Source organism: Sapajus apella, unplaced genomic scaffold (assembly GCF_009761245.1).
Source record: "Sapajus apella isolate SASKATOON/1434 unplaced genomic scaffold, GSC_monkey_1.0 scaffold36, whole genome shotgun sequence".
Classification (NCBI taxonomy): domain Eukaryota; kingdom Metazoa; phylum Chordata; class Mammalia; order Primates; family Cebidae; genus Sapajus; species Sapajus apella.
The window spans coordinates 12,011,625-12,037,343 of record NW_022436976.1 but is presented as its reverse complement, the minus strand read 5'-3'; the positions used below and the strand labels follow the sequence as shown (position 1 = coordinate 12,037,343).

Sequence of the window (25,719 nt, the reverse complement as noted above, 5' to 3'; positions counted from 1 at the left end):
CTTAGAAAAGTTAAAATGTATATACACACATATATATACATTTTAACTTTTCTAAGTTCTTATGGTTTGATTACACTTTCCTTTGGTAACTCCTTTTATCTTTTCTGTTCATAGTTTCTACCATTGCTGCCACTTTACATAATATCTGTGTCATTTGGTATTTATGACTTTGCCTAACTTAGCCTCATCAATTTTTAGTCTCAAAAAATATTCTAGATGAAATTTAAATTATTTTGGTCCCATCAATTTTGTTTAATTTGTTTTACTATGTAAAACAATAATATAAATTTTCATGAACATCATCTTAATAATTTCTCTGAATTCTCTGATATGATAAATTCTTAATTTATCATATTTTAGATATTAAATTGTTATTTTTTCCCACTGAGCAAGATTTTAAAATATATATGTATATATATATGTGTGTGTGTGTGTGTGTGTATATATATATATATATGTATACACATAAAATTGCATTTTAGGTTCTGGGGTACATGTAAAGAACTTGCAGGATTGTTGCATAGGTACATACATCATATATGGCAATGTGGTTTGCTGCCTCCATCCCCATCACCTATATCTGGCATATCTCCCCATGTTATACCTCCCCAACCCCCTACCCACCACTGTCCCTTCCCTAGTGCCCACCACAGACCTCGGTGTGTAATGCTCCCTTCCCTCTGTCCATGTATTCTTGTTCAACTCCCACCTATCAGTGAGAACACGTGGTGCTTGATTCTCTGTTCCTGTGTCAGTTTGCTGAAAATGATGGTTTCCAGGTTCATCCATGTCCCTACAAAGGACACAAACTCATTGTTTTTTATGGCTGCATAGTATTCCATGGTGTATATGTGCCACATTTTCCGTGTCTAGTCTATCATCGAAGGCCATTTGGGTTGGTTCCAAGTCTTTGCTATTGTAAACAGTGCTGCACTGAACATACGTGTGCATGTGTCCTTATAATAGAATGATTTATAATCCTTTGGATATATACCCGGTAATGGGATTGCTGGGTCAAATGGAATTTCTATTTCTAGGTCCTTGAGGAATTGCCACACTGCCTTCCACAATGGTTGAACTAATTTACACTCCCCCCAACAGTGTAAAAGTGTTCCTATTTCTCCACATCCTCTCCAGCATCTGTTGTCTCCAGATTTTTTAATGGTCGCCATTCTAACTGATGTGAGATGGTATCTCAATGTAGTTTTGATTTGCATTTCTCTAATGACCAGTGATAATAAGTATTTTTTCATGTTTGTTGGCCTCATATATGTCTTCTTTTGAAAAGTGTCTGTTCATTTCCTTTGCCCACTTTTGAATAGGTTTGTTTTTTTCTTGTAAATCTGTTTTAGTTCTTTGTAGATTTTGGATGTAAATCCTTTGTCAGATGGGTAGATTGCAAATTTTTTTCCCATTCTGTTGGTTGCCAGTTCACTCTAATGATTGTTTCTTTTGCTGTACAGAAGTTCTGGAGTTTAATTAGATCCCATTTGTCTATTTTGGCTTTTATTGCCAATGCTTTTCATGTTTTAGTCATGAAGTCCTTCTCTATGCCGATGTCCTGAATGGTTTTGCCTAGGTTTTTTTCTAAGGCTTTTATGGTGTTAGGTCTTATGTTTAAGTCTTTATTCCATCTGGAGTTAATTTTAGTGTAAGTTGTCAGGAAGGGGTCCACTTTCTGCCTTCTGCATATGGCTAGCCAGTTTTGCCAACACCATTTATTAAACAGGGAATTCTTTCTCCATTGCTTGTTTTTATCAGGTTTGTTCAAAGATCAGATGGTTGTAGATGTGTGGTGTTGCCTCCGAGGCCTCTGTTCTGTTTCATTGGTCTATATCTCTGTTTTGGTACCTGTACCATGCTGTTTTGATTACTGTAGCCTTTTAGTATAGTTTGAAGTCAGGTAGCATGATGCCTCTGGCTTTGTTGTTTATGCTAAGAGTTGACTTGGCTATGTGGGCTCTCTTTTGGTTGCCTATGAAGTCTATGGTGGTGTTTTCCAGTTCTGTGAAGAAGGTCTTTGGTAGCTTGATGGGGATAGCATTGAATGTATAAATTACTTTGGGGCAGTATGGCCATTTTCACAATATTGATTCTTCCTAACCGTGAGCATAGAATGTTTCTCCATCTGTTTGTGTCCTCTCATTTCATTGAGCAGTGGTTTGTAGTTCTCCTTGAAGAGGTCCTTTTCTTCCTTTGTTAATTGTATTCCTGGGTATTTTATTCTCTTTGTAGCAATTGTGAATGGCAGTTCGTTATTGATTTGTCTCTCTTTAAGTCTGTTATTGGTGTATAGGAATGCTTGTGATTTTTGCACATTTATTTTGTATCCTGAGACTTTGCTGAAGTTGCTTATCAGTTTAAGGAGATTTTGGGCTGAGATGATAGTGTCTTCTAAATATACAGTCATGTCGTCTGCAAATAGAGACAATTTGATTTCCTCCTTTCCTAATTGAATACACTTTATTTCTTTTTCTTGCCTGATTTCTCTGGCTAGAACTTCTAATACTATATTGAATAGGAGTGGTGAAAGAGGTCATCCTTGTCTAGTGCCAGATTTCAAAGGGAATGCTTCCAATTTTTGCCCAATCAGTATAATATTGGCTGTGCGTTTGTCATAAATAGCTTTTATTATTTTGAGATACGTTCTGTTGATACCTAGTTTATTGAGAGTTTTTAGCATAAAGGGCTGTTGAATTTTGTCGAAGGCTTTCTTTGTATCTATTGAGATAATCATGTGGTTTTTGTCTTTGTTTCTGTTTATGTGATGAATTAAGTTTATTGACTTACATATGTTGAACCAGCCTTGCATCCCCCAAATGAAGCCTACTTGATCATGATCGATAAGCTTTTTGATGTGCTGTTGAAATCGGTTTGCCAGTATTTTATTGAAGATTTTTGCATCTATGTTCATCATGGATATTGGCCAGAAGTTTTCTTTTCTTGTTGATTCTCTGCCAGATTTTGGTATCAGGATGATGTTGATCTCATAAAAAGATTTGGATAGGATTCCCTCTTTTTGGATTGTTTGGAATAGTTTTGGAAGGAGTTGTACCAGCTCCTCTTTGCATGTGTGGTAGAATTTGGCTGTAAACCCATCTGGACCTGGGCTTGTTTTGGTTGGTAAGGTATTAATTGCTGCCTCGACTTCAGCCCTTGTTATTGGTAGGAAGATTTTTAAAAATCCACAAGTAGCAAGATTTATTGAAAATCATCCAGATTCTAAAATCCTTCTGTACTAGCCCAATAACCCTTTCTTCCTCTTGCATAGCATGTGGAAGTTTTTTTGCACCAATCATTTGATACTCATCAAAAGCTACCTTTTAAAGTAGGTTAGATTTTTGAATATCAAATTAAGTTATAAATGCTGTAAGCAAGGGCCCTGCCTGATAATTCCTTATAGACAAGCTGTGTTAAAATCATTTTTTGGAGTTTTATTTTATTTATTTCTAATTCAAGGACCTATCTTCAGGAAATAATGATTTAGTTGATTATGAGTAGGTTCTTGTAGTTGTAGTTTGTAAAATCTCCCTGAAAATCTGTTTTGTAAATTATTGCTAGAGCATCAAATCCCTTGTATAAATTACTAATGCTAGTAACTTCAAATAATGCACAAACCTCCAAAGGATTAGGTATACGGTTAGAGGGAAGATGAGGAAAACAAAGAGACTAATATTTGTTGAATTTTCCTTGCATATAATTTCAAAAGGCTATAGTATTTAGTCTGCAGAAATGCAATGGCTTACTGTATTTTCACTTTACCTCTTTTCCAACCTGAGCAATATTTCTGTTACTGAAGGAATGGATTCTATCCAATTCAATTGGGTCAATCCATTTCAGCTATGTTCAATTTTATTAAGTTCAATTCAATCCAAAGCAATTAAATTTATATCTATACCCATCAGGAACTGTATTGGGCTATTTCAGATGCAAAGATGCCTGCATTCACGTTACTATTGCCAAGGAGGAGGGATAAAAGCATTAATTCTATATTCTGTAATAAATCCCTTAATGGAAGCAGGTGCTCCATGGATAGCAACTTAACTTAGAGTAGGATTTAAACGTGTTTATTTTAATTTCTTGCCTACTCTTAAACTACATATATGTATTTTATATATATATGTATATATATTTATATAATGTATACATGTGTATTATATATAGTGTATATGCACACATATGAAATTATATTATAAAATTACCAAATATAAATATGTTTAATCTTCAGAAAGAGGTAGTTACTAACAGCCATCTTTAGTAACATTAAAGGATGCATCCCTGATAGGTCATCTCAAGATGACTTTGTAGATTAGTACATGTCCAGACTCTGTAAAAGAAATGAGTTTTATATAGAGAGAATGTATAGTCTTTAAAGGACCCAAACATAACTATTGTAGTTCACTAATAGGTTAACTGTTATATAGATGCACTGAACATCATGGGCAATGAGAGTCTCATAAAGATAATGATGGAGTTAATTTGTGAAAAAGCCAACGTGACAATATGCATTTATCTCTCATTCTGTTATGCTTAAGGCCTACACAATTCTAAATGCCTTGTTACCCTTTACTACAAGCCCTATTCTTTCTTCTCTGTCTGTACATATGAACTAGGGAACATGGGTGATAATTTTAGGTAACTATTTGTGTAATCGGACCTAGGCTTCAACTTGGGAAACTCTGGCCAGCAGTTAGGAAATTATAACACATGATGAGCCAACTTAAACAAATAGGCTCAAGACTTATAATCAAATCTAGTATATTCTACTATGGTTTATTAAACCCAGGCATCAGAAACACCCCAGTTAGAATTGTCTTCATATCATTTGCTTTGGATCTCAAGAGGGAGTGACCTTAAATTATAAAGTTAGTGGTGTGCAAAGAATGTGATCCCTGGGCAACACAGAGGTGCTTCTAATACCTTTAGATGTATAACTTCCTCTGATCTGTAAGTCAGAACTTGCCTCTTTAGTATTGATAACAATTTCATTTTTAAGCTTTCTAGCTTGAGCTTAAGTCCATTAATTCACAATTTTTCTTCTCCATTAGTGTGAACTTCATGTGACTAAATTATGGGTATAAGAGACAAAGCAGGGTATGAGATACAATGGGATCAGCAAGAACAACATGGCTTAAATGTTTTGTGAAGCTGATAAAGACTCCTTAGTAGACCTGACATTTAAACTGAATTCTGAAGCAGGAATATGACTTTCCTGGAGATAAAGTCAAGAATAATAGAGCAATCACTCTCCATATTACCAGACAAGGAAGTACAATTTAGGCATATTAACAGTGGGAACTCCTAAAAATGGCTCTACATGAAAACAAGTGGTCTTGAAATTAATAATAATTATAGTTTAGTCTTGATAATCCATATTGAAGAAGGGAGTAAAATTGTAAGGAAAACATGAACTTTTTCACAAATTATAATTAAAATGTAAATCTTTTTTGTATATACTTAGATACTAAACTTGAATTCTGGTTGGGAAGAGTATATTATTTGAATGCCAGTAAAATGAGATATAAATCTATGAGGACATATGTTGAATTGGAAGCACTTAACTCGGGTTTGTTATTAAAAGTCTGCCTGGCATTAAGGATGCACTGAAATATTACATGCTATAACAAGTCCCCTAAATAATTGGCTTCAGAGACAATAGTCTCTGCAAAAAGAAATCAGAAATCTGTGTGGTCATATAAACTGCAACTTTCTATTAATTCGCCAAATGAAATGTTTTGATCCTCCAATGGGGTTATGAATGAAAGCTGAGTTTTTTGTACTCCCAACAGCATTATACTAATTCCTAGCACTCCTTTAAATTTTATGCAAGATATTATATATTATATATGTGAAATTTCAACTGTCAAAAGAGGCAGTCTAGCTCCACAACTAAATATACAATGCATAAAAACAAGATACAATTGAATCAAAGTTAGTTCTGATTGGTGGAGTGCTGCACTTGCCAATGTGATGAAGGAAGATTACAAACCATTGAGTAAACACAAATTGCTGATGCTATTTCTGCCAGTGTTATAGCGAATGGTGACAAGGGGGTTAAAAAACATATTACATGATAACTATAATCACCATTCTGCCATTAAGAAGATACAGGAGAAGCAACAAAAATAATGGCAACTATAGACAGATGGCTTACTGAGACTTTCTCTGCTTGGAAGGTATAAGCAAAGAACTGGTCAGATGGAATCACTCAGCACACTAACTCAAGGATCGTATATAAACCCAGAGACATGGTGCTTAGATAATGTTCTTCTATCTCAGGGCCTTCAACATTTTTTAAAGATCAAGCACGACATTTCCCTTCAAATTGAAGAACTACCAGGACTGATTTTAATTTTCAGTGGTCACACTGTAGCAGACAAGCAGCTTCCTGCTTCCTCTATTACTGGAGTCTGCTGCAGTAAGTAACAGGGAATTAGCCATTTGGGTCAACAAGGGGGAACCAAACAAACTTATTTATCTCATTTAGCTACATAATAGCTACATGTCTATGGATTCTCTAACAACCACATTATATAGTCCCAATTTTCAAATCTTTAAATAATTTATCCTGCCTGTATTAAAATATATTTCTTTTCACTTTGAGGAACAGCCACAGGTAGATAATTGACAAGTGAAAATAAAACTCTCAAAAAGAAGAGGAAAGAGTAAAGAGGACTTGGTCTTACATCTTCAATACCAGCTCAGTCACAGTAGAATAGGGCACTGGTCAGAGCCATGAGGTTCCCTTTCCAGGATCTAGCTTCAGAACACATTTCTAAACACATCCTGGGCCAGAAGAGAACCTGCTGCCTTGAAGGGAAGGACCAAGTTTTGACAGGGCCTGCTGACTAAAGAAAGAGCCATTTGGCCCTGAATAACCAGCAGTGATACTTAAGTAGTATGCTATGGGCTTTGGGTAAAACTCAGAGAATTGCTGGCCTCAGATGAGACTCAGCACTTTTCCAGCTGTGGTGGCTACAGTGAGAGACACCTTCTACTTGAGAACAGCAGAGTGAAAATAAAGGAGGCTTTGTCTTGCAACTTAGATATCAGCTCAGCCACAGTAAGGAAGAGCACCAAGTAGGCTCTTAAGGTCCCTAATTCTAGGCCTTGGTTCTTAGACAGCATTTTGAGATCTGCTCTGGGCTACTGGTGAGCCCATTGTCCTGAAAGTTGAGTCCCAGGCCAGATGGCATTCACCACAAGCAGACTTAACAGCCCTTGGGTCTTAAGGGAACACTGGCAGTAGTCTGGCAGTACTCACCATGGGCCAGTGATGGTGTTGAGAATAGTGAGAGGCTCCTCTGCCTATGGAAAGGGGAGGGAAGAGTGGGAAAGACTGTGTCTCATAGTTTGGGTGCCAAACACCCAAAGTCAAGGATAAAGAAAAAAATTGTAAAAGCAGCAAGAGAAAGGAAACAAATAACATATAATGGAGCTCCAATACATCTGGCTGAAGACTTTTCAGTGGAAACCTTGCAGATCAGGAGAGAGTGACATGATATATTTAAAGTTCTGAAACAAACAAACAAACAAACAAAAACAAAAGACAAAAAACCTGATACCTTAAAATAGTATATCTGGTGAAAATATTCTTCAAACCTGTAGGAGAACTGCTTTCCCAGACACACTAAAGCTAAGGAATTTCATCAACACCAGACCTGTCCTATAAGAATTGCTAAAGGAAGTACTTCAATCAGAAAGAAAGGGGAGTTAATGAGCAGTAACAAATCATCTGAAAGTACAAAACTCACTGGTAATAGTAAGTACACAGAAAAACACAGAATACTATAACACTATAACTGTGGTGTGTAAACCACTCAAGTAGAAAGACTAAAAGATAAGCCAATAAAAAATAACTTCAACAACAAATTTTGAAGACATAGATAGTACATTTAGACATAAATGAAAACAAAAAATTAAAAGTGGGGGAAAAATTTAAGATGTAGAGTTTTTATTAGTTTTCTCTATGCTTTTTTTGTCTACGTAAGCAATGTTAAATTGTTATCAGCTTACAATAACGGGTTATAAGATGGTATTTGCAAGACTCATGGTAACCTCCAATCAAAAACACATGTGGCATATACACACAATTTAAAAAGCAAGAAAACAAATCATACCACCAAAGAAAATTACCCTCACTAAAAGGAAGGCAGAAATGAAGATAGGAAGAGAAAATCGTAAAACAACTAAAAAACAACAAAATAGCAGGAGCTAAGTCCCTCTTTATCAATAATAACATTGAATGTAAATGGACTAAACTCTCTCTAATCAAAAGGCATCAACTGGCTGAATGGATGGAAAAAAAAATAAAAGACCCAATAATCTGTTTCCTGCAAGAAACATATTGCATCTATAAAGATATATGTAGACAAAGGGGAGAAAGATGAAGATAAAGGGATGAAAAAAGTTATTCCATGCCAATGGAAAACAAAAAAGAGCATGAGTAGCTATACTTACATCAGACAAAAGGCAGAAAGAAGATAGGAAGAGAAAATCATAAAGCTGCTAGAAAACAAGTAACAAAATAGCAGGAGCTAAATCCCTCTTCATCAATAATAATATTGGAAGTAAATGGACTAAACTCCAATCAAGAGATATAGACTGGCTGAATGGATGGGAAAAAAAGACCCAATAATCTGTTGCCTACAAGAAACATGTTTTATCTGCAAAGACACATAGACAAAGGGATGAAAGATAAAGATAAAGGGATGAAAAAAGATATTCCATGCCAATGCAAACCAAAAAAGAGCATGCATAGCTATACTTACATCAGACAAAATAGATTTCAATACAAAAGCTTTAAAAAAGAGAAAAAATTTACCAAAAAAAAACCCATTCAAAAGTGGGCGAAAGATGTGGAACAGACACTTTTCAAAAGAAGACATTTATGAGGCCAACAAACATCTAAAAAAAGGCTCATCATCACTGGTCATTAGAGAAATGCAAATCAAAACCACATTGAGATACCATCTCACACTAGTTAGAATGGCGGTCATTAAAAAATTTGGAGACAACAGATGCTGGAGAGGATGTGGAGAAATAGAAACACTTTTACACTATTGGTGGGAGTGTAAATTAGTTCAATCATTGTGAAAGACAGTGTGGTGATTCCTCAAGGATCTAGAAATAGAAATTCCATTTGACCCAGCAATCCCATTACTGGTTACATATCCAAATGATTATAAATTGTTCTGTTATAAAGACACATGCACACATATATTCATTGTGGCACTGTTTACAATAGCAAAGACCTGGAACCAACCCAAATGCCCATCAATGATAGAGTGGACAAAGAAAATGTGGTACATATACACCATGGAATACTATGCAGCCATAAAAAATGATGAGCTCATGTCCTTTGTAAGGAGATAGATGAATCTGGAAACTCATTCTCAGCAAACTGACACAGAACAGAAAACCAAATACCACATGTACCCACTCATAGGTGGGTGTTGAACAATGAGAACACATAAGCACAAGGAGGGGAGCATCACACACTGGAGTCTGTTGGGGGGTAGGGGGCTAGGGGTGGGACAGTGGGGGATGGGGAGGTTGTGGAGGATAACATTGGGAGAAATGCCTGATGTAAGTGATGGCGGGATAGAGACAGCAAACCACCATGGCATGTTTGTACCTATGCAACAATCCTGTGTGATCTACACATGTACCTCAGAACTTAAAGTACAATTAAAAAAAAAAGTCAGTACACAATGGTACAGGGGTCAATTCAGCAAGAGGATATCACAAATGTAAATATATATGCACCCAACACTGGAGCAGTCAGGTACATAAAGCAAATTTTCTTAGAAGTAAAGAGAGAGATCGGCCCCAATGCAATAATAGCTAGAAACTTCAACAGCAGACTTTTCAGCACTAAAAAAATTGTCTAGACAGGAAATCAACAAAGAAACATTGGACATTAACTACACTATGCACCAAATACACAAATAGATATTTACAGAACATTTTGTCCAATGGCTGTGAGAATACACATTCTTTTCCTCAGCACACAGATCATTCTCAATGATAGACCATGTCTTGAAACATTCACAAAAACTGAAATAATATCAAGGATCTTCTCTGACCACAATGGAATAAAACTAGAGATAAATAACATGAGAAATTCTGGAAACTATACAAACACAGAGAAATTAAACAACACTTTCCTGAATAACCAGTGAGTCAATGAAGAAATTAAGAAGGAAATTGAAAGATTTCTTGAAACAAATGATAGTGGTGACAAAATATATCAACATCTTTGGGATACAGCAAAAGCAGTACTAAGAATGAAGTTTATAGTTATAAGTGTCTACATCAGAAAAGAAGAAAAACTTCAAATACACAACCTAATGATGCAACTTAAAGAACTAGAGAAGCAAAACCAAACCAAACCCAAACTTAGTAGAAGAAAAGAAATAATAAATATAAGAGCAGAAATATATGAATTTGAAATAAAGAAAACAATACAAAATGGCAATAAAACAAAAAGAGTTTTTTTTGGAAAAGATAAACAAAAAACCTTTAGCCAGACTAAGAAAAAAGAAATGATTCAAATAAAATCAGAAATGAAAAAGGAAACAATAGAACTGTTGCCACAGAAATTCAGAGGATCATTGGTAGCTACTATGAGCAACTATATTCCAATAAATTGGAGAATATAGAAGGAATGAACCAATTTCTAGACACATACAACCTAGTAAAATTTAACCAGGAGGAAATCCAAAACCTAAACAGATCAATAGCAAGTAAAGAGACCAAAGCAATAATATAAAGCACCTCCTAGCAAAGAAAAGCCTGGACCTGATAGTTTCATTGCTGAATTCTACCAAACATTTTATAAAAGAATGATACCAATCCCACTCTAACTGTTCAGACAAATGGAAAAGGAAAAAAATACTTCCAAACTCATTCTATGAGGCCAGTAATAACCTGATAACAAAACCAAAGACCCATCAAAAAATGAAAACTATAGGTCAGTATTACGGATAAATATTGGTGCAAAAACCCTCAATTAAATACTAGCAATCCAAATTCAACAACACATTAAAAAGATAATTCATCATGACCAAGTGGGATTTATCTCAGGGATGCAAGAATGGTTCAACATATGCAAATCAATTAATGTACTACGTCCTATCAATCAAATGATGTACAAAAATCACATGGACATTTCAGTTGATGCTGAAAAGACATTTGCTAAAATTCAACATCTTTACATGGTAAAAATCATCATAAAACTGGATATAGAAGAAACAAACATAATAAAAACCATCTATGAGAAACCTACAGCTAGTATCATACTAAATGGGAAAATACCAAAAGCCTTTCCTTTAAGATCTGCAACACAGGGATGCCCATTTTCACCACTGTTATTTAACATAGCACTGAAGTCCTAGCTAGAACAATCAGAGAAGAGGAAGAAAAAAAAGGACATTCAAATTTAAAAGAAGGAAGTCAAAATATCCTTATTTACCGATGGTATGATCTTGTATTTGGAAAAACCTAAAGACTCCACAAGAAAACGATTCAAACTAATAAATTCAGTGAAGTTGCAGGATACAAAATCAACATACAAAAATCAGTAGCATTTTTATATGCCAATAGCAAACAATATGAAAAGAAATCAAGGAATTAATCCCTCTTACAGTAGCTACAAATAAATATCTAGGAATTAACCAAAAAATTGAAAGAGCTCTAAAATTAAAAACTAAAAAACCTTGATGAAGGAAATTGAAGAAGACATACAGAGATGAAAAAAATTGCCCATGTTTATGAATTGGAAGAATTAATATTGTTAAAATGTTCATACTACCCAAAGCAATCTACAGACTCAATGCAATCTCTATCAAAATACCAATGACGTTATTCACAGAAATAGAAAAAAAAAACAATTTTAAATTTTGTATGGAACCACAAAAGACCCAGAGTAACCAAAGCTATCCTATGCAGAAAGAACAAAACTGGAGGAATCGCACCACTTGATTCTAAATTATTCTACAGAGCTACAGTATCCAAAATGTCATGGTACTGGCATTAAAGCAGACACATAGATTAATGGAGCAGAGTAGAGAACCCAGAGATAAATTCATACTTCTATAGTGAACTCATTTTTGACAAGGATGACAGGCACATATATTGGCAAAATGACAGTGTCTTCAATAAATGGTACTCGGAAAACATGATATCCATATGCAGAAGAATGAAACTAGACCTCTATCTCTTGCCATATAGAAAAATCAAATCAAAATGGATTAAAGGCTTAACTGTAAGACCTCAAACTATGACATTACTGAAAGAAAACACTGGGGAAACTCTCCAGGACATTGAACTGGGCAAATATTTCTCGAGTAATATCCTATGAGCACAGGCAACCAAAGTAGAAATGGACAAGTGGGATCACATCAAGTTAAAGAGTTTCTGCATAGCAAGGAAACAATCAACAATGTGGAGACTACATAAAAAATGGGTGAAAATATTTGCAAACTACCCATCTGACAGCAATTAATTAATATCCAGAATTTTCTAAAGAGCTCAAACGACTTGATAGGAAAAACATAATAATCTAATTTTAAAATGTGCAAAATATTTGAAAACGTATTTCTTAAAAGAAAACATACAAATGATAAACAGGCATATGAAAAGTACTCAACATCATTTATGATCAGGAAAATGCAAATCAAAACTACAATAAGCTATCTTCTCATCTCAGTTAAAATGGCTTATATCAAAAAGACAGGCAATAAAAAATGCTGGCAAGGATGTGTAGAAAATGGAATCCTTGCACTGTTGGTAGGAATGAAAATGAATACAACTACTATGGAGAACAGTTTGTAGCTTCCACAAAAAAACTAAAAATTGACCTATCATATAATCCAGCAATCCCACTTCTGAATTCCATATCCAAAAGAAATCAGTGTATCAAAGAGATAACCTCACTCCTATGTTTGTGGAATCATTTATTCACAATAGCTAAGATTTGAAAGCAACCAAATTGCCCACCAATGGATAAATGGATTAAGAATATGTGATACATACATGCAATGGAGTACTATTCAGCCATAAAAAAGAATGTGATCCTGTCATTTGCAACAACACAGATGGTACTGGAGATAATACGTGAAGTGAAGTAAGCCACACACAGAAAGACAAATTTTGCTTATTCTCCTTAATTTATGGGATCTAAAAATAAAAACAATTGAACTCAAGGAGATGGAGAATACAAGAGTGGCTACCAGAAGCTGGGAAGGGTAGAGGGTGGTGGGCAGTGGGGATGGTTCAGGGGTACAAAAAATAGTTCAAAAGGGTGAATAAGACCTAGTGTTCATTAGCATAACAGGGTGACTATAGTACAAAATAATTTAATTGTACATTTGAAAATAACTAAAAGTTTATAATTTGATTGCTTATAACAGAACAGATAAATGCTTGATGTGATGGATACCCTGTTTGCCCTGATGTGATTATTATGCACTGTATGCCTTTATCAGTATATCTCTTGTGGCCCTTAATATATACACAAGGAAAGAAAACCAAATACTGCATATTCTCTCTCATAAGTGGGAGTTGAACAATGAGAACACATGGACACTGGGAGGGGATCATTACACACTGAGGCCTCTCGGGGCATGTGAGCTAAAGGAAGGATAGCATTAGGAGAAATACCTAATGTAGGTGATGAGGTGATGGATGCAACAAACCACCATGGCACGTGTACACCTATGTAACAAACCTGCATTCTGCACATGTACCCCAGAACTTAATAATAATTTTAAAATTCACAGAAAAAGCTATAAAAATGGCTTTTAAATACCTGACGATATCCAAAATTCAGTCATGAAAAAAGAAATTCAAATTAAAAATACTCTACCATTTTTCTTATATCAGAAAAGCAAAAACTCAAAAGCAAGAAAACATAATTTGTTGCTTAAATTGTGAGGAATCAAGCACTCTATTGCCATTGGACACCCAGAAAATTCACTGTGATAGAGTAGCTTGATTTCTTGTAATTTGATCTATCAACATCTAGTTTGCATGTGTTAAATACTTGTTACTTGCTGCTCATGAAACTTCATGATAACACAATAATGTCAATATAATGGACTGGCATAACATTATATTGAATGTCCAGATTATTTGTTCTACTCTTCTACATATCTTCTTTCTGGCCAACATTGAAAAACCATTTCCTATCCTTGCCTTTATTAAAATACAACCTTGGACTCCAAAACACAGTAAGGAAAAAACCTAAATATAAACTAACTAGTGATTCCAGATTTTTATGTTTAAAGCAATGATTAACTTAATTGTCAACCAGATGCAACACATTGAAACTCTATGATTCCCTAAAACATACAAATATATTAATAAGGACTCACATACAATGAAGAAATTATCAAAGTATAAATGAATTCAACTCCTAAATGTGATAATAATTGTTCCAAGTGCATTAGTTTAATTTCATGGGATACAGTTCCTTTATCATCCTTCTGTTGGATCCATAAATGTAGAAGTGTCAATGTCAATTTTTATTCTTTTCACTTTGAAAGCATCCTTTTAAATCTTTATAAAAAATCAATGTAAAATAAATATAAATAGTAAATGCATAAGTGTAGATTGGGATAAATATCAACCCCAAATAAAGTAATGCAGAAAAAACATAAGTAGGCTTATTGAATGAGTATTAGAAGATATCTACTTGTATGCAGAAGTGGTCTGATAAATCAGTTGAAAATACAGGGGCATTAAAACTAGATTAAGGCAATTCAATAGAATATCAAACTTAGTTGAAGCAAAGTAGTTGAAGAAATAATATTTACTAAATGTGTTCTGACATTTTCTAATGAAGAAAAGAAACCTTACTATTAATCGTGTATTAGAATTGGCTTTTCTTTACAAATTATTAAATTTCCTTGAATGCTTCAAATGCTCTCATTAGGGAATTATTATTGTTTGCATCCTTTATTTTCTAATTTCCTATAATTTTTAAAATTAATATTTTGTTAGAATTGTTTTAAATTTACAAAAAAAAAAGGAAAGTACAGAGTTACTACATACTCCCCCTACACACACATGATTTTTCTTATAACGTCTTATATATTTGTTAACATTAATAAACCAATATTGATATATGATTTTAACTAAAGTCCATAGTTTACATTAGTGTTATATAGTTCTATGAGTTTCACCAAATGGATAATGTCATGTATCCACCTTTACAGTATCATACAGAATATTTCTCTACTCTAAAGGGAACTCTGCTCCACCTACTTATCTCTTCCTCTCTCTCCTGTACCTCTGGCAACCACTGATCTTTTTACTGTTTCTATAGTTATACCTTTTCCAAAATGTTGCATATTTGGAATCACACAGTATGTAGCCTTATTAGACTGGCTTATTTCACTTACCGATACACATTTAAAGTTCTTCCATGAGTTTTCATGGCTCCTTTCTTTTCATTGCTGAATAATCTTCCATTTTCTGGATATACCACAGTGTATCTGTTCACTTATGAAGGAATATCTTGGTTGCTTCAATTTTTTGTAAAGCACTTTTAAAATATGAGACTATACTTGCACAGCTGAATCATTTATTGCCCCAGCAATTACCATAGGATAGAACTCTGTGAGACTCAATCTGAATAATCTTTCTTTTGTTTTTATTCTACTTATCTCTTTTCTCTCACATAAAGTTCAAAGGCAAAAAAAAAAAAAAATTCTGTTAAGTAGGCATCTCATTTTAAGCAGTCTTAAATAGTGCTTCTAAATGATGCTTCAAGTAGCAGCTATATTAGAATCATCCGCGTTCCTTGTTAAAATTTAGATTCCTGGGCCCTACTCTTGATCTACTGAATCAGGATTTCTGGGGATGGAGCCCAAGTTTCTATTTTTTTTAACAAAGCTACTCATGTTGCCTATTTTCACTGAAGTTTGAAAGCTGACTACTTTTGTAATCAAGTTGTGTTTTAGATAATGTATGATATAACATACTTTCTCCATTTTTAGATGTCTCAGGACTGGGAAGAGTAGGATTGATGTTAAAGTATGTGACCGACTCTTCATTAGAAAGAAGTAATTTTTACAGAAAGGTACTGAGTATTAGGGACAATATTTTTTTATTCTATTTTCTTTCTTTCCAACATTCTTTGGAAATGGGATGCATGGATATTATCCTGAATCACTTACTTTTTCCAGCATTTCTTCATCAAGCTGAAGGTACCCAGAAAAATTACTCTCCTACCTCAAACCATTACCTAGATCCACATTCTTAAGAAGGGCTTATAAATAAACATTGTTTCTTTCAAATCATGAAACTATTATAGTTCAATAATGGTTAATATTTTGGGTAATTTTCTGCATTTCTTATGTTGCTATCCTTTAATTTTTTTTCCAGCAAAATGTATTGCATTAGAATGTGGTAGAATTCAACTGAGTTGGTTATTGGATTTTCAAGCTCACGGCAGAAATCACAACTTTGAAAGTCAAAGCTTTCATTTGTAAAAATAGGCTTTTTAAGAGAATAAAACTAACTTTGAAAATCAAAGGGAAAAAAATCCTAAAAACCAGTCCATCAGACTTGTGTCACAAACATGAAATTAGAAACAAGTGCAAGATAATTTGAGTTAATTTTTTCTCCATATTTAGAAAAGGTACCTATGTGCGCGCGCGCACGCACACACACACAAACACACACATACACACGCGCGCGCACACACTGATGGAAGATCTGAGATATTAGAAATAAATAAGAAAATAGATTTTTAGTTGTCCTCTAGAAGGCCTAGAACCCTGCTCCCATTTTTGTCTTTCTAGATTGAGAGTATAGAAATCATGGATTGTTTTAAGAAACCCTGAGAGGAGAGAGAACTGGTAACTTATTATCCAAGGAGATTGCAGGCCTTTTAAAGAAGGCTATCCAGAATTGTCTTCAAGATAAGGAAGGAAGATGAGATTAAGGCAGGCAGATTCCTGGACAAAACAAAGACTTTCCAAACTAAGAAAATGGGGGTCATACAAGTGCTTAGAGAAAGCTGGTGGAACTGAAGATGTCTGGCCTTCAAACAAGGAGAATGTAGACTGCATGGACCAAGGTGACCAGATGCCACTGCAGTATAACAAGTATCAACAGCTGTGGTTGGCATGTACTGATGAGAAGGGAAAAGGAGATGTCCAGGTGAGAAGAAGTATCTATGAAGCCAGATACTTGATGCCCCAACTAGATCTTATCAGTATGGAAGCCTTTCCTCTGAAACCTCGATTACTTTTGCTGGTAAAAGATGTAGTGAATCCTAGCTTTGTGTAATCATTTATTCAAAACATGAGAGTTGTTTAACATTAAACTATAGAAAATATGAAATCCATATCTACATTAAAGCTACATCCTCTGGATGTGAATCTGAAGATCAAAATTTATACTTTTTAGGTGTTAAATTATCTGAAATAAATATACAGTTAAAAATTTAATGTTTTCATTCTGGGTTTCCCATTTATTCTACATTATAGCCTATGTTCTTTATATCAGTAGAAATATGCACACCGTATGCGTACAAAGAGAAATGTCCCCATGAAGTAAATGGAAGATGAATAAAAGAGAAATTATGGAAGACACATCAATAATACCTAGCTTGGATGTTAGAGTCACATGATCAGAATTGATTTGAGACTTCCAACTTACTAACAACTCTGTATTTTCTCATCCATAATTGGTGATAATATCTCTCTAGCAAGATCATATGGGGTTAAATAATGAAATATATCTAAAGCACTTAGACTATGGCCTAACACATAGCAAATACTCAATCTTCTTATTCTTAATCTTGCTGTTTTTTTCATTTATTATTTTATGAATTGTTATTTGTAGAACTTAATGTATTTGATTCTTATCTATGATTCTTATGGTCAGAATAATCAACAAGTAGTATAAATCATGGTCTGTGTTGAGAATTTCCTCATACAAACATAATTATGTAGTTCCTATATAGACCAAACTTACATTCATTTCTATTAGTTATATGCTAGAGATTATGAGTTTTTATTATTTATTTATGTAGACATTATATTACCACTCTTTTCCAACTGCCATTATTTTGGCTTAGGAGAAAATCTTGAAAAAAGGTCTAAGTAGTTTTAATAGCTCTTTTGTGAACTTCAGAAGTAACTAAATCACTTTCTAGATATATCTATTAAATAAATGGTCCATGAAAGTATGTATAGGTAGATAATCAATTGATGGAAGGAAATAATCCTATTGAAACATTTGCTATTTATTTTTGATACAGTTCTTTTAAACAGACTGATTAGTTCCCTTTATGATTTCACCCTTGAAAGCACGCATTATTTTGTTCTTTGTCATTGTTGTCTGACATTCCATTTGGCAGTTGGGCCTATTTTTAGCCAGACTATCAAAGTATTTTTCAACTGGACTGTCACTGCACTTGAACTTGGAATCTTATAACTTGAAGAACTTCCCTGGAGAAAAGAAGAAACTTATAACAAATGGGAAATTATAAATCTAGACCAACTCAAACTTGTACTGGTAATTATTCTGATTATTCTTATTTCTTTAAATATAACATGGTTCAATTATAGTTACTGATAACTAACAACTCATTAGAATATGTGTTAATTTGTATACAGAAGATAAGGCAGCATATTATATGGAAGTCTTTAAAAAACTATTTGAACTCAAATTATTTTTTTCTGAAGATTTTTACAGCAAACAGGAAATTGTTTACAAAAATGTTATTTTAGTTCCTTGGTATAATGTTACAGGAAAATTTGGAATATTGCTGAATATAGGGATTTAAGAATTATATCTTAAGTATCTAGTATTTAAAAACTAAAAACCATCTTGCAACTAGAGATTGCTATAATTAAAATGCAATAAAATCAAATGAAATAAGTCAAATATATTTTTTATGTAAATATATTATCCAATATCAAATGGGTTCTTAATCACTACAATTCAATATGATTGCTTTTTAAATATAAACATCTGCATTTTAAACTCACAATCATTAAGTTAAATTGAGTATTGTCAAATCTAGAATAAAAAACAGTTTTGATTACTTGTATGTTATGATCTGTCTACATTTTGCAAAACACAACCATGAATCAATCTCATTTGTTCTTCTGTACTAGATGAATGGAAGAAAAAAGTTAGTGAATCATATGTTATCACAATAGAAAAATTAGAAGATGACCTGCAGATCAAGGAAAAAGAACTGACAGAACTGAGGCATACATTTGGGTAAAGTTGTAAAAGTTATTATTTCTTTGTATAAGTGCCTTCAGTATTCACCTTATTTTTTTAAATATCTATATGTTTTTTAAACCCATAAAACCTCAGGCATAAGGAGTCATGTTCTAAGCCTTAGGATGTCAGATTATCTCTTTTTGACCACTCACATAGTTCTCAAAATGCAAACCTTAATGTCTAACCTCCTTAAAATATGACTTGCAATCTGCCATCACTAAAGTTTAAAAAAAGAACTTAGGACTAGCTTTTGAATGCAAGCTATTGCTGATCTCAGTCATCTTCTCTGGAATTAGATCATTCTTGTAAACCATGCCAGCAATGAAAAGCAAGATTTTTCTTGCCAAATAGTGGTCGCATATTACCCATATTGTTCTCTTTGAACTACGAGGATAAGTCCAATTTTAACAAACCCTCTGGTCTCTTGACATTGAAAGGCTATCCCTTAATGGAACTGAGTATCATTCTGCCCCTGAACAATCATATAACAACATATAATATTGGCTTCAGGATTTCAGTAGGTTTTGTTCCCTGATAACAAAAGAAAAATAATCCGGGAGAGTGTCACAACCTTGGAAAACACAAAATGTTCAGGGAAGAAGAGAAGGACACTTATATACACAAAAAACCTTCTGGATAAATTGAATCTGACATTGAGAAACTAGATGCACTTTAGAGAGTCAAGAAAGTTACCTGACTGAATAAGGAAAAGTTTCACATAGGCCAATTAGCCATGTTCAGTATAGCTGTTTTATTCATGTAATGCACTCATGGCAAAGAACTCCCTCTATCTTACTTAGAAGACAAGTGTAAAGCAATGACCAAATGACATATCTTAAAAATGAAATTTTAAATATACTAAATACATAAATCTCACATAACTGGCAAATAAAAGCATCCATGTATGAAATTTGTCAATGGATTTTACAAGGCTTTCACAAGTGTTCAATTTATGGTTTGGAAAATAGTTGATTCTCTCTGTAGTTTGGCTCAGGATAATGAACACAACACTGACACTCATGATGAGATACCACTGATATGAGTTTTGCAAGTAGTTTCACATGCTGAGATATGGGGCAACATTTGAAATTACTTTAGAGATATAAATGGCACTTTAGTATTGTAGAATTATAAATATGTATTTGTTTTGTTGGAAAAATATGAATATAGAACTTAATCATAAACATCCAGCTTTTATTGACTCAAATACATATGCTAAATGAAATGTGAAAAATTGAAGAGATTTTCCTCAACTTTTAAAGGTCAAAGCCTCAGTTTTTTGGTGTTATTTTTTAATTAGAAAGTATTGAGCAAATATGTCAAGGCTAGCTTAAACTAGACTTATCCAAACTTAAATATTAGGCTTAACAATGGATTTAAGATGTAGGTTCTTTCTCATACCACGTTGACAACTACAAGCTATCTTGACAACTGCTATAACAGTCTTTTCCTATGTTTCTACTAAATGCAACAACTGTGACCTTCTCTTTTCTGATTAGTATTGGGGGTGAGAGGCAGGAATCTTTGTCAGGGAGCTTACAGTCCAGAATTTGTTGAGTGCCAGCTCATATTAAAGTGTTGTTCTGGATGCATCAAATATAAGACATTATTTAATCTATACTCATATGTAGATTGTTGTCATATCATGTGTGCTGAATAATATTAACTCTGGTGGGTAATAAACTAAGGATTAGAAACAAGGCATTGGGAGTTGTCAAATCACATGATCGGTAAATCCTGGAATGTGATTTGTGTCAAGGTCTGCCTGACTCCATAGATAGTGCTCTTCTTACTATACCCTGATTACAAAAACAGGATTTAGGTCCTGATTTATTCACTGATGTTTTGGAAGCATTATAGATAAAAGGCATAGTTAAAAAAAGGTGTATAGCCAAGAATCAATGAGTACCATAGAACGTTTAGGAAAAGTGAGAAAAAATATTGTCTTGACCATATTATCTGAGTTGAGTAAGAAAGATATGTGAGGCCAAGGCAGGTGGGTCACGAGGTCAGGAGATGGAGACCATCCTGGCCAACATGGTGAAACCTCATCTCTACTAAAAACACAAAAATTTGCTTGGTGACGCATGCCTGTAATCCCAGCTACTCAGCAGGCTGAGGCAGGAGAATCACTCGAACCAGAAAGTTGGAGGTTGCAGTGAGCCGATATCGCACCACTGCACTCCAGCCTGGCAAGACGTCAAAGGAAAAAAATAATAAAATAAAATAAAAACAACTGTGTAAATTAATGTAAGAATTTTAGAATCCTACAAACATGGTTTTAAATACAGCTTCTTCTATTTATAAGCTGTGTATCCATGAATGTGTTTTTTAATCTCCTTAAGCCTCATTTGCATCTACAAAATGAGGTGAATAATAATTACCTCACAGAATATTTTTTAAATGATGTAAATTAAATACTTAGTACAGGGCCTAACACATAGTAAGCATTGAATAATTGGAAATTTCTATTATCATGGTTGATTGGATAAATAAGGACAGTTTGAAGGACAGAAGACTTTATCATAAAATGGGAGTAACAAATAGCTTATTAAAAGTTAGAAAGAGTGAAAGATTTTACGAAGAGGATGACTTTAAAATTAAACATGTAAAACATTAGAACAATTTAAGATGATACCATAATCTGAAATATAGCTTTTAATGATTTTGATTGAAAGGGATTTGAAGAATTTTGAGACTAGAGTATTCGAAGGCTCATCAAAATGGCTGTCAAATTTACTGTGGATAATAGTGAGGCATTTTGAGAGAGAAAGACTAATAGCCTGGTGCTGCTGCCATTAAAGAAGCTACAGAATGTCCCAGTAGCCAGAAGTGATGACAAGGAAGCTGAGGAGAGGATTTTCCAGTCTAGAATGACGTTTCTCCAAGAACTAGGGGACTCTTAATGTTAATGGCAACTGAGTACTTGCCAAAATTTTAGATTCCCTGACTCTACCCTTTATCAAATGATTCAGAATCTCTGAAGATGTCTTCCAAGAACCTGAATGTTTAACAAGCTCCCCAGCAAAAACTATGCATAATAAAAATGATACTTCTAAAGTTTGAAAACTATACTTCTAGAAAGATATCTGAGTTGCACTGAGACCTCTTTGCCCGAGGTGATATTAATGAAGGAATGAGGAATAGGGGAACAGAAAATAAGCAACAAGTATGGTCTACAGAGAGTCAAGAGAACCAAAAACAGAATAATCTGCTTTGTCTGATTTCATCAAGGAAGATAGCATAATTTGGGAGAAAACAAGTCAGTTGTTTCCAGGGCATAGTTCTGTGGATTTTCTTTTCTTTGGAATAACATGTTGGATGAAAGAAAGAAAAGAACAGTGTGCTGAGAATATAAACTGTCTTACTCGCTCATCCACCACATTTTAAAGGTAGTTGGGAAGATCAAACATAACGTTGTATGAACTGACATTTAAATGAGTATCTGGAGCATTATAGGTTCTGAATAAATGTTAGAATCTCATTTCTCACCCTTATTTAATTCTCTTATAAAGATCATTTCTATGATAAAGAATTATGTTATGCTGCCTGACATCAGCCTTTCTCTAAACCTGTAGATAGCAAGGAGACTGTATACAATGCCCAAAAAGGAATATTTCACATTAATGCCAGAGTCAAAGATAAGGATCACTGATGTAAACACAGTTTTTCATTTGCTAACCATTTTCTTTATGGCATTCCTGGTAGATGCTAATTTCATTCATTGTAAGAGATTTTTTACCACGTAATGCACCATTGCTCTATCAGCTCAAATACACAATCTTCCTGGCACAGCTTTTACCCACAATATAATAAGCAGCAATATAGTACTAAACATAAGACAGAAAGAGCTAAATAATTATCCTGGTTATGCCAATTTATAGCAGCTTTGGAATGGTAGTTTGATATAGGAAACAATGAAAATGGAAATAGAATGTTCTTTCATCTTCTGCTATAAAGTTGCATTCACTCATGACTGTGGACATTTGTTTAGGTAATGGATTGGCAACAGGATGAATGAAGAAAAAGAGAAGGCAGGAGGAGAAGGAAAGACAGAAATGGCACCTTAGAGTACCATTGTCTGATTACGTCCTCCTCTGTGCTGCCTCTAATCTTTATCAACATAATAGCATTTACAACATGGTGTTGTTTTTATCCATTTATAGGTCTATCTTCCCACTAGTATATGCGCTCACTAAAGGCAGCTTTTTTTCTTATCTAGCCTTATTTATATTTGTGTTTATTTGTAAAACAAATAACTTAGTGCTTACCGTATGCCAGAAATGCTTCTACATATCTGTTTGTGTATCAGCTCAGATAATCCTAATGGTGTATATGTAAAGTGCTTTAACACAGTGTCTGACACATGGCAATCCCTCAAAAATGTTAGTTAACATTTAATCATTATTATTTATGTTAACAACCCTCTGAAGTAAGTGTTGCAATTGCCATGTTATATCTGAAGAAAATGAGGCTAATCAAGTTAAACTGGCTTGAACTAGATTAAACAATTTGTATGACTTACCTAGGACTGTATCCATCTTTATGTGATTTCAAAATGTATCATATTCATAATCTTGGTTATGAATATTATACAACCTCAGAGGAGTAAGGAGGCATGAGTCAGAATTATCTTTGAAGAAATTTTATTTTCCCATGACACTTCACAATTTTACTGTATCCTATATGTTAGAAATGCTCCTGGGGATAGGAATAGAAAAATAGACTTTTAAAAATTCACCACCCATAACATGCATATTATCCTTCCATAGTTTTGGAAAAAACTATGGAAGTGATGGCTCTCCACATGTGACTTAAAATGTTTTCAATTAAATTATTTTGTTTCTATAGTTCTTTATCATAATAAATTTTAAGACTATGTTTTGCTAATTTCATTGTCAATACAACTTTTTATCTGTTCAATCTATAACATTTAGAACTATGAGAATATTCCAGAAAATTTATAATTTTTAAACACTAGGACTTACCAACATAATCCAAAACAACCTATATTTTTCTCATTTTTAATCTGTTTTTGACATTGAGTTTGGTCAGTAATTACAGTGCCTCACTTTAAAATTGACTAGGTTTAATAATATACAAAAAAAAGGTTGAAAGAACACTCTGTTTCATTAAAAAGTCACGATATAGAGAGAATATGGAAAAAAAAAAAGGTTTTCTGAATTATACCTTTTTGTGCCTTTTCTCTCTGAAAATTTCCTCTAAGGCCAGTTGCATTCCACTATACTCATCCCTCAATGAAGTCTCTCCTAAAAATATTTTTAGAACTATAGCCAACTATGAAATTTGGCTATTATTATATGAATAGCCCCAGAAACTTTTCAAGCTGATCTTATTTAAGAGGAGTAGACCTTTTTTTATCAAAGTACTAGGTAGGATTTGAAGGGGAAATGTCATCTTATAATTAAGATAGAATGAAAATATTATTTGGCATTTTTGGGTAATGTATTTTGCCAGTTAGCCACAAAACAAAAAAATGAGAATCATTAACAAATACCCAATCATCAAAAAAAAAACCAAACAAACCCAAAATTCAAAACCAAAAAGGAAACAAAAAGGAAAAAAGAATTCATAATGCCCTAAGACAGTTTACTTCTCTAATTCTTTTCTTGTTTGTCCAAGTAAAACTAGTTATGAACCACCATTTTATAGGAATATCTTGTGAAATAATTGAGAAGCAACTTGACCTCAATCTCTCTCTGTCTCTCTCTCTGTCTCTCCCTGTTGTTCTCCCTCTCCATCTCTAGCTCTCTTTCTATCATTTTCTCTTCCCCCTTCCCCTTCCTCTCTTCTTCTCTCCCATTCATACCTCCATGATTCCTTTCTACTTTCCTGACCCTCTTTTCAAGAGCAAAACAAAACAAAAAAACAGTAAAAATAATCAATACCAATGTCTTACTAGAAATAATTATTATAGCAGCTAATGTTTATAAAGGCTTTACAAGCTCTAATTCATTTACACTTCACAACAATCTTATAACAATTATTATGCTCATTTTATGATATTTAGCTATTCTTGCTGTATCTGTCACTCTAGCTCTATTTGTTTATTATATGAATGGCTGAATAAATGAATATACTTCAAATTATTAGTTTGAAGATTTGATTTGGAAGATATTGAATAAATATATTTCTGGATATTTCTTGGAGATATATATTAGAAATAGATCTTACTAATTATTTATCTGCTTCTATTGCTTGGAGGGATAGGTCAGGGAAGAATCTGCAATGAATAGGCAAGACATTGCAACTAGCCATTTGAAACTTAAATGATCAATTTGGGAAACTAGACTACCCATAAAAGATCCTTACCTTCTTTCTGCATTCTTGGCTTTCCCATAAGTTTTAACTAATGAATTAACTTTAAAATATATCTACCTGTCTGAATACCTTGGACAGCAGTGTGTTATTTTTTGGCCAACTGTTCAAATGTTACATTTTAAT

General features: G+C 33.7%; 1 protein-coding gene across 1 annotated transcript in view; it reads left to right on the top strand.

Annotated features, from left to right (window-relative positions):
- Positions 1–25,719, top strand: part of LOC116564091 (serine/threonine-protein kinase TNNI3K) — a 324,743-nt gene that overhangs the window by 16,642 nt on the left and 282,382 nt on the right. The window contains exons 2-4 of the mRNA XM_032297087.1: positions 16,812–17,172; positions 18,377–18,534; positions 19,140–19,248. Coding sequence (XP_032152978.1) covers positions 18,495–18,534; positions 19,140–19,248 — 149 coding nt within the window. The 5' untranslated portion in view covers positions 16,812–17,172; positions 18,377–18,494. The remainder of the gene's footprint in view (positions 1–16,811; positions 17,173–18,376; positions 18,535–19,139; positions 19,249–25,719) is intronic.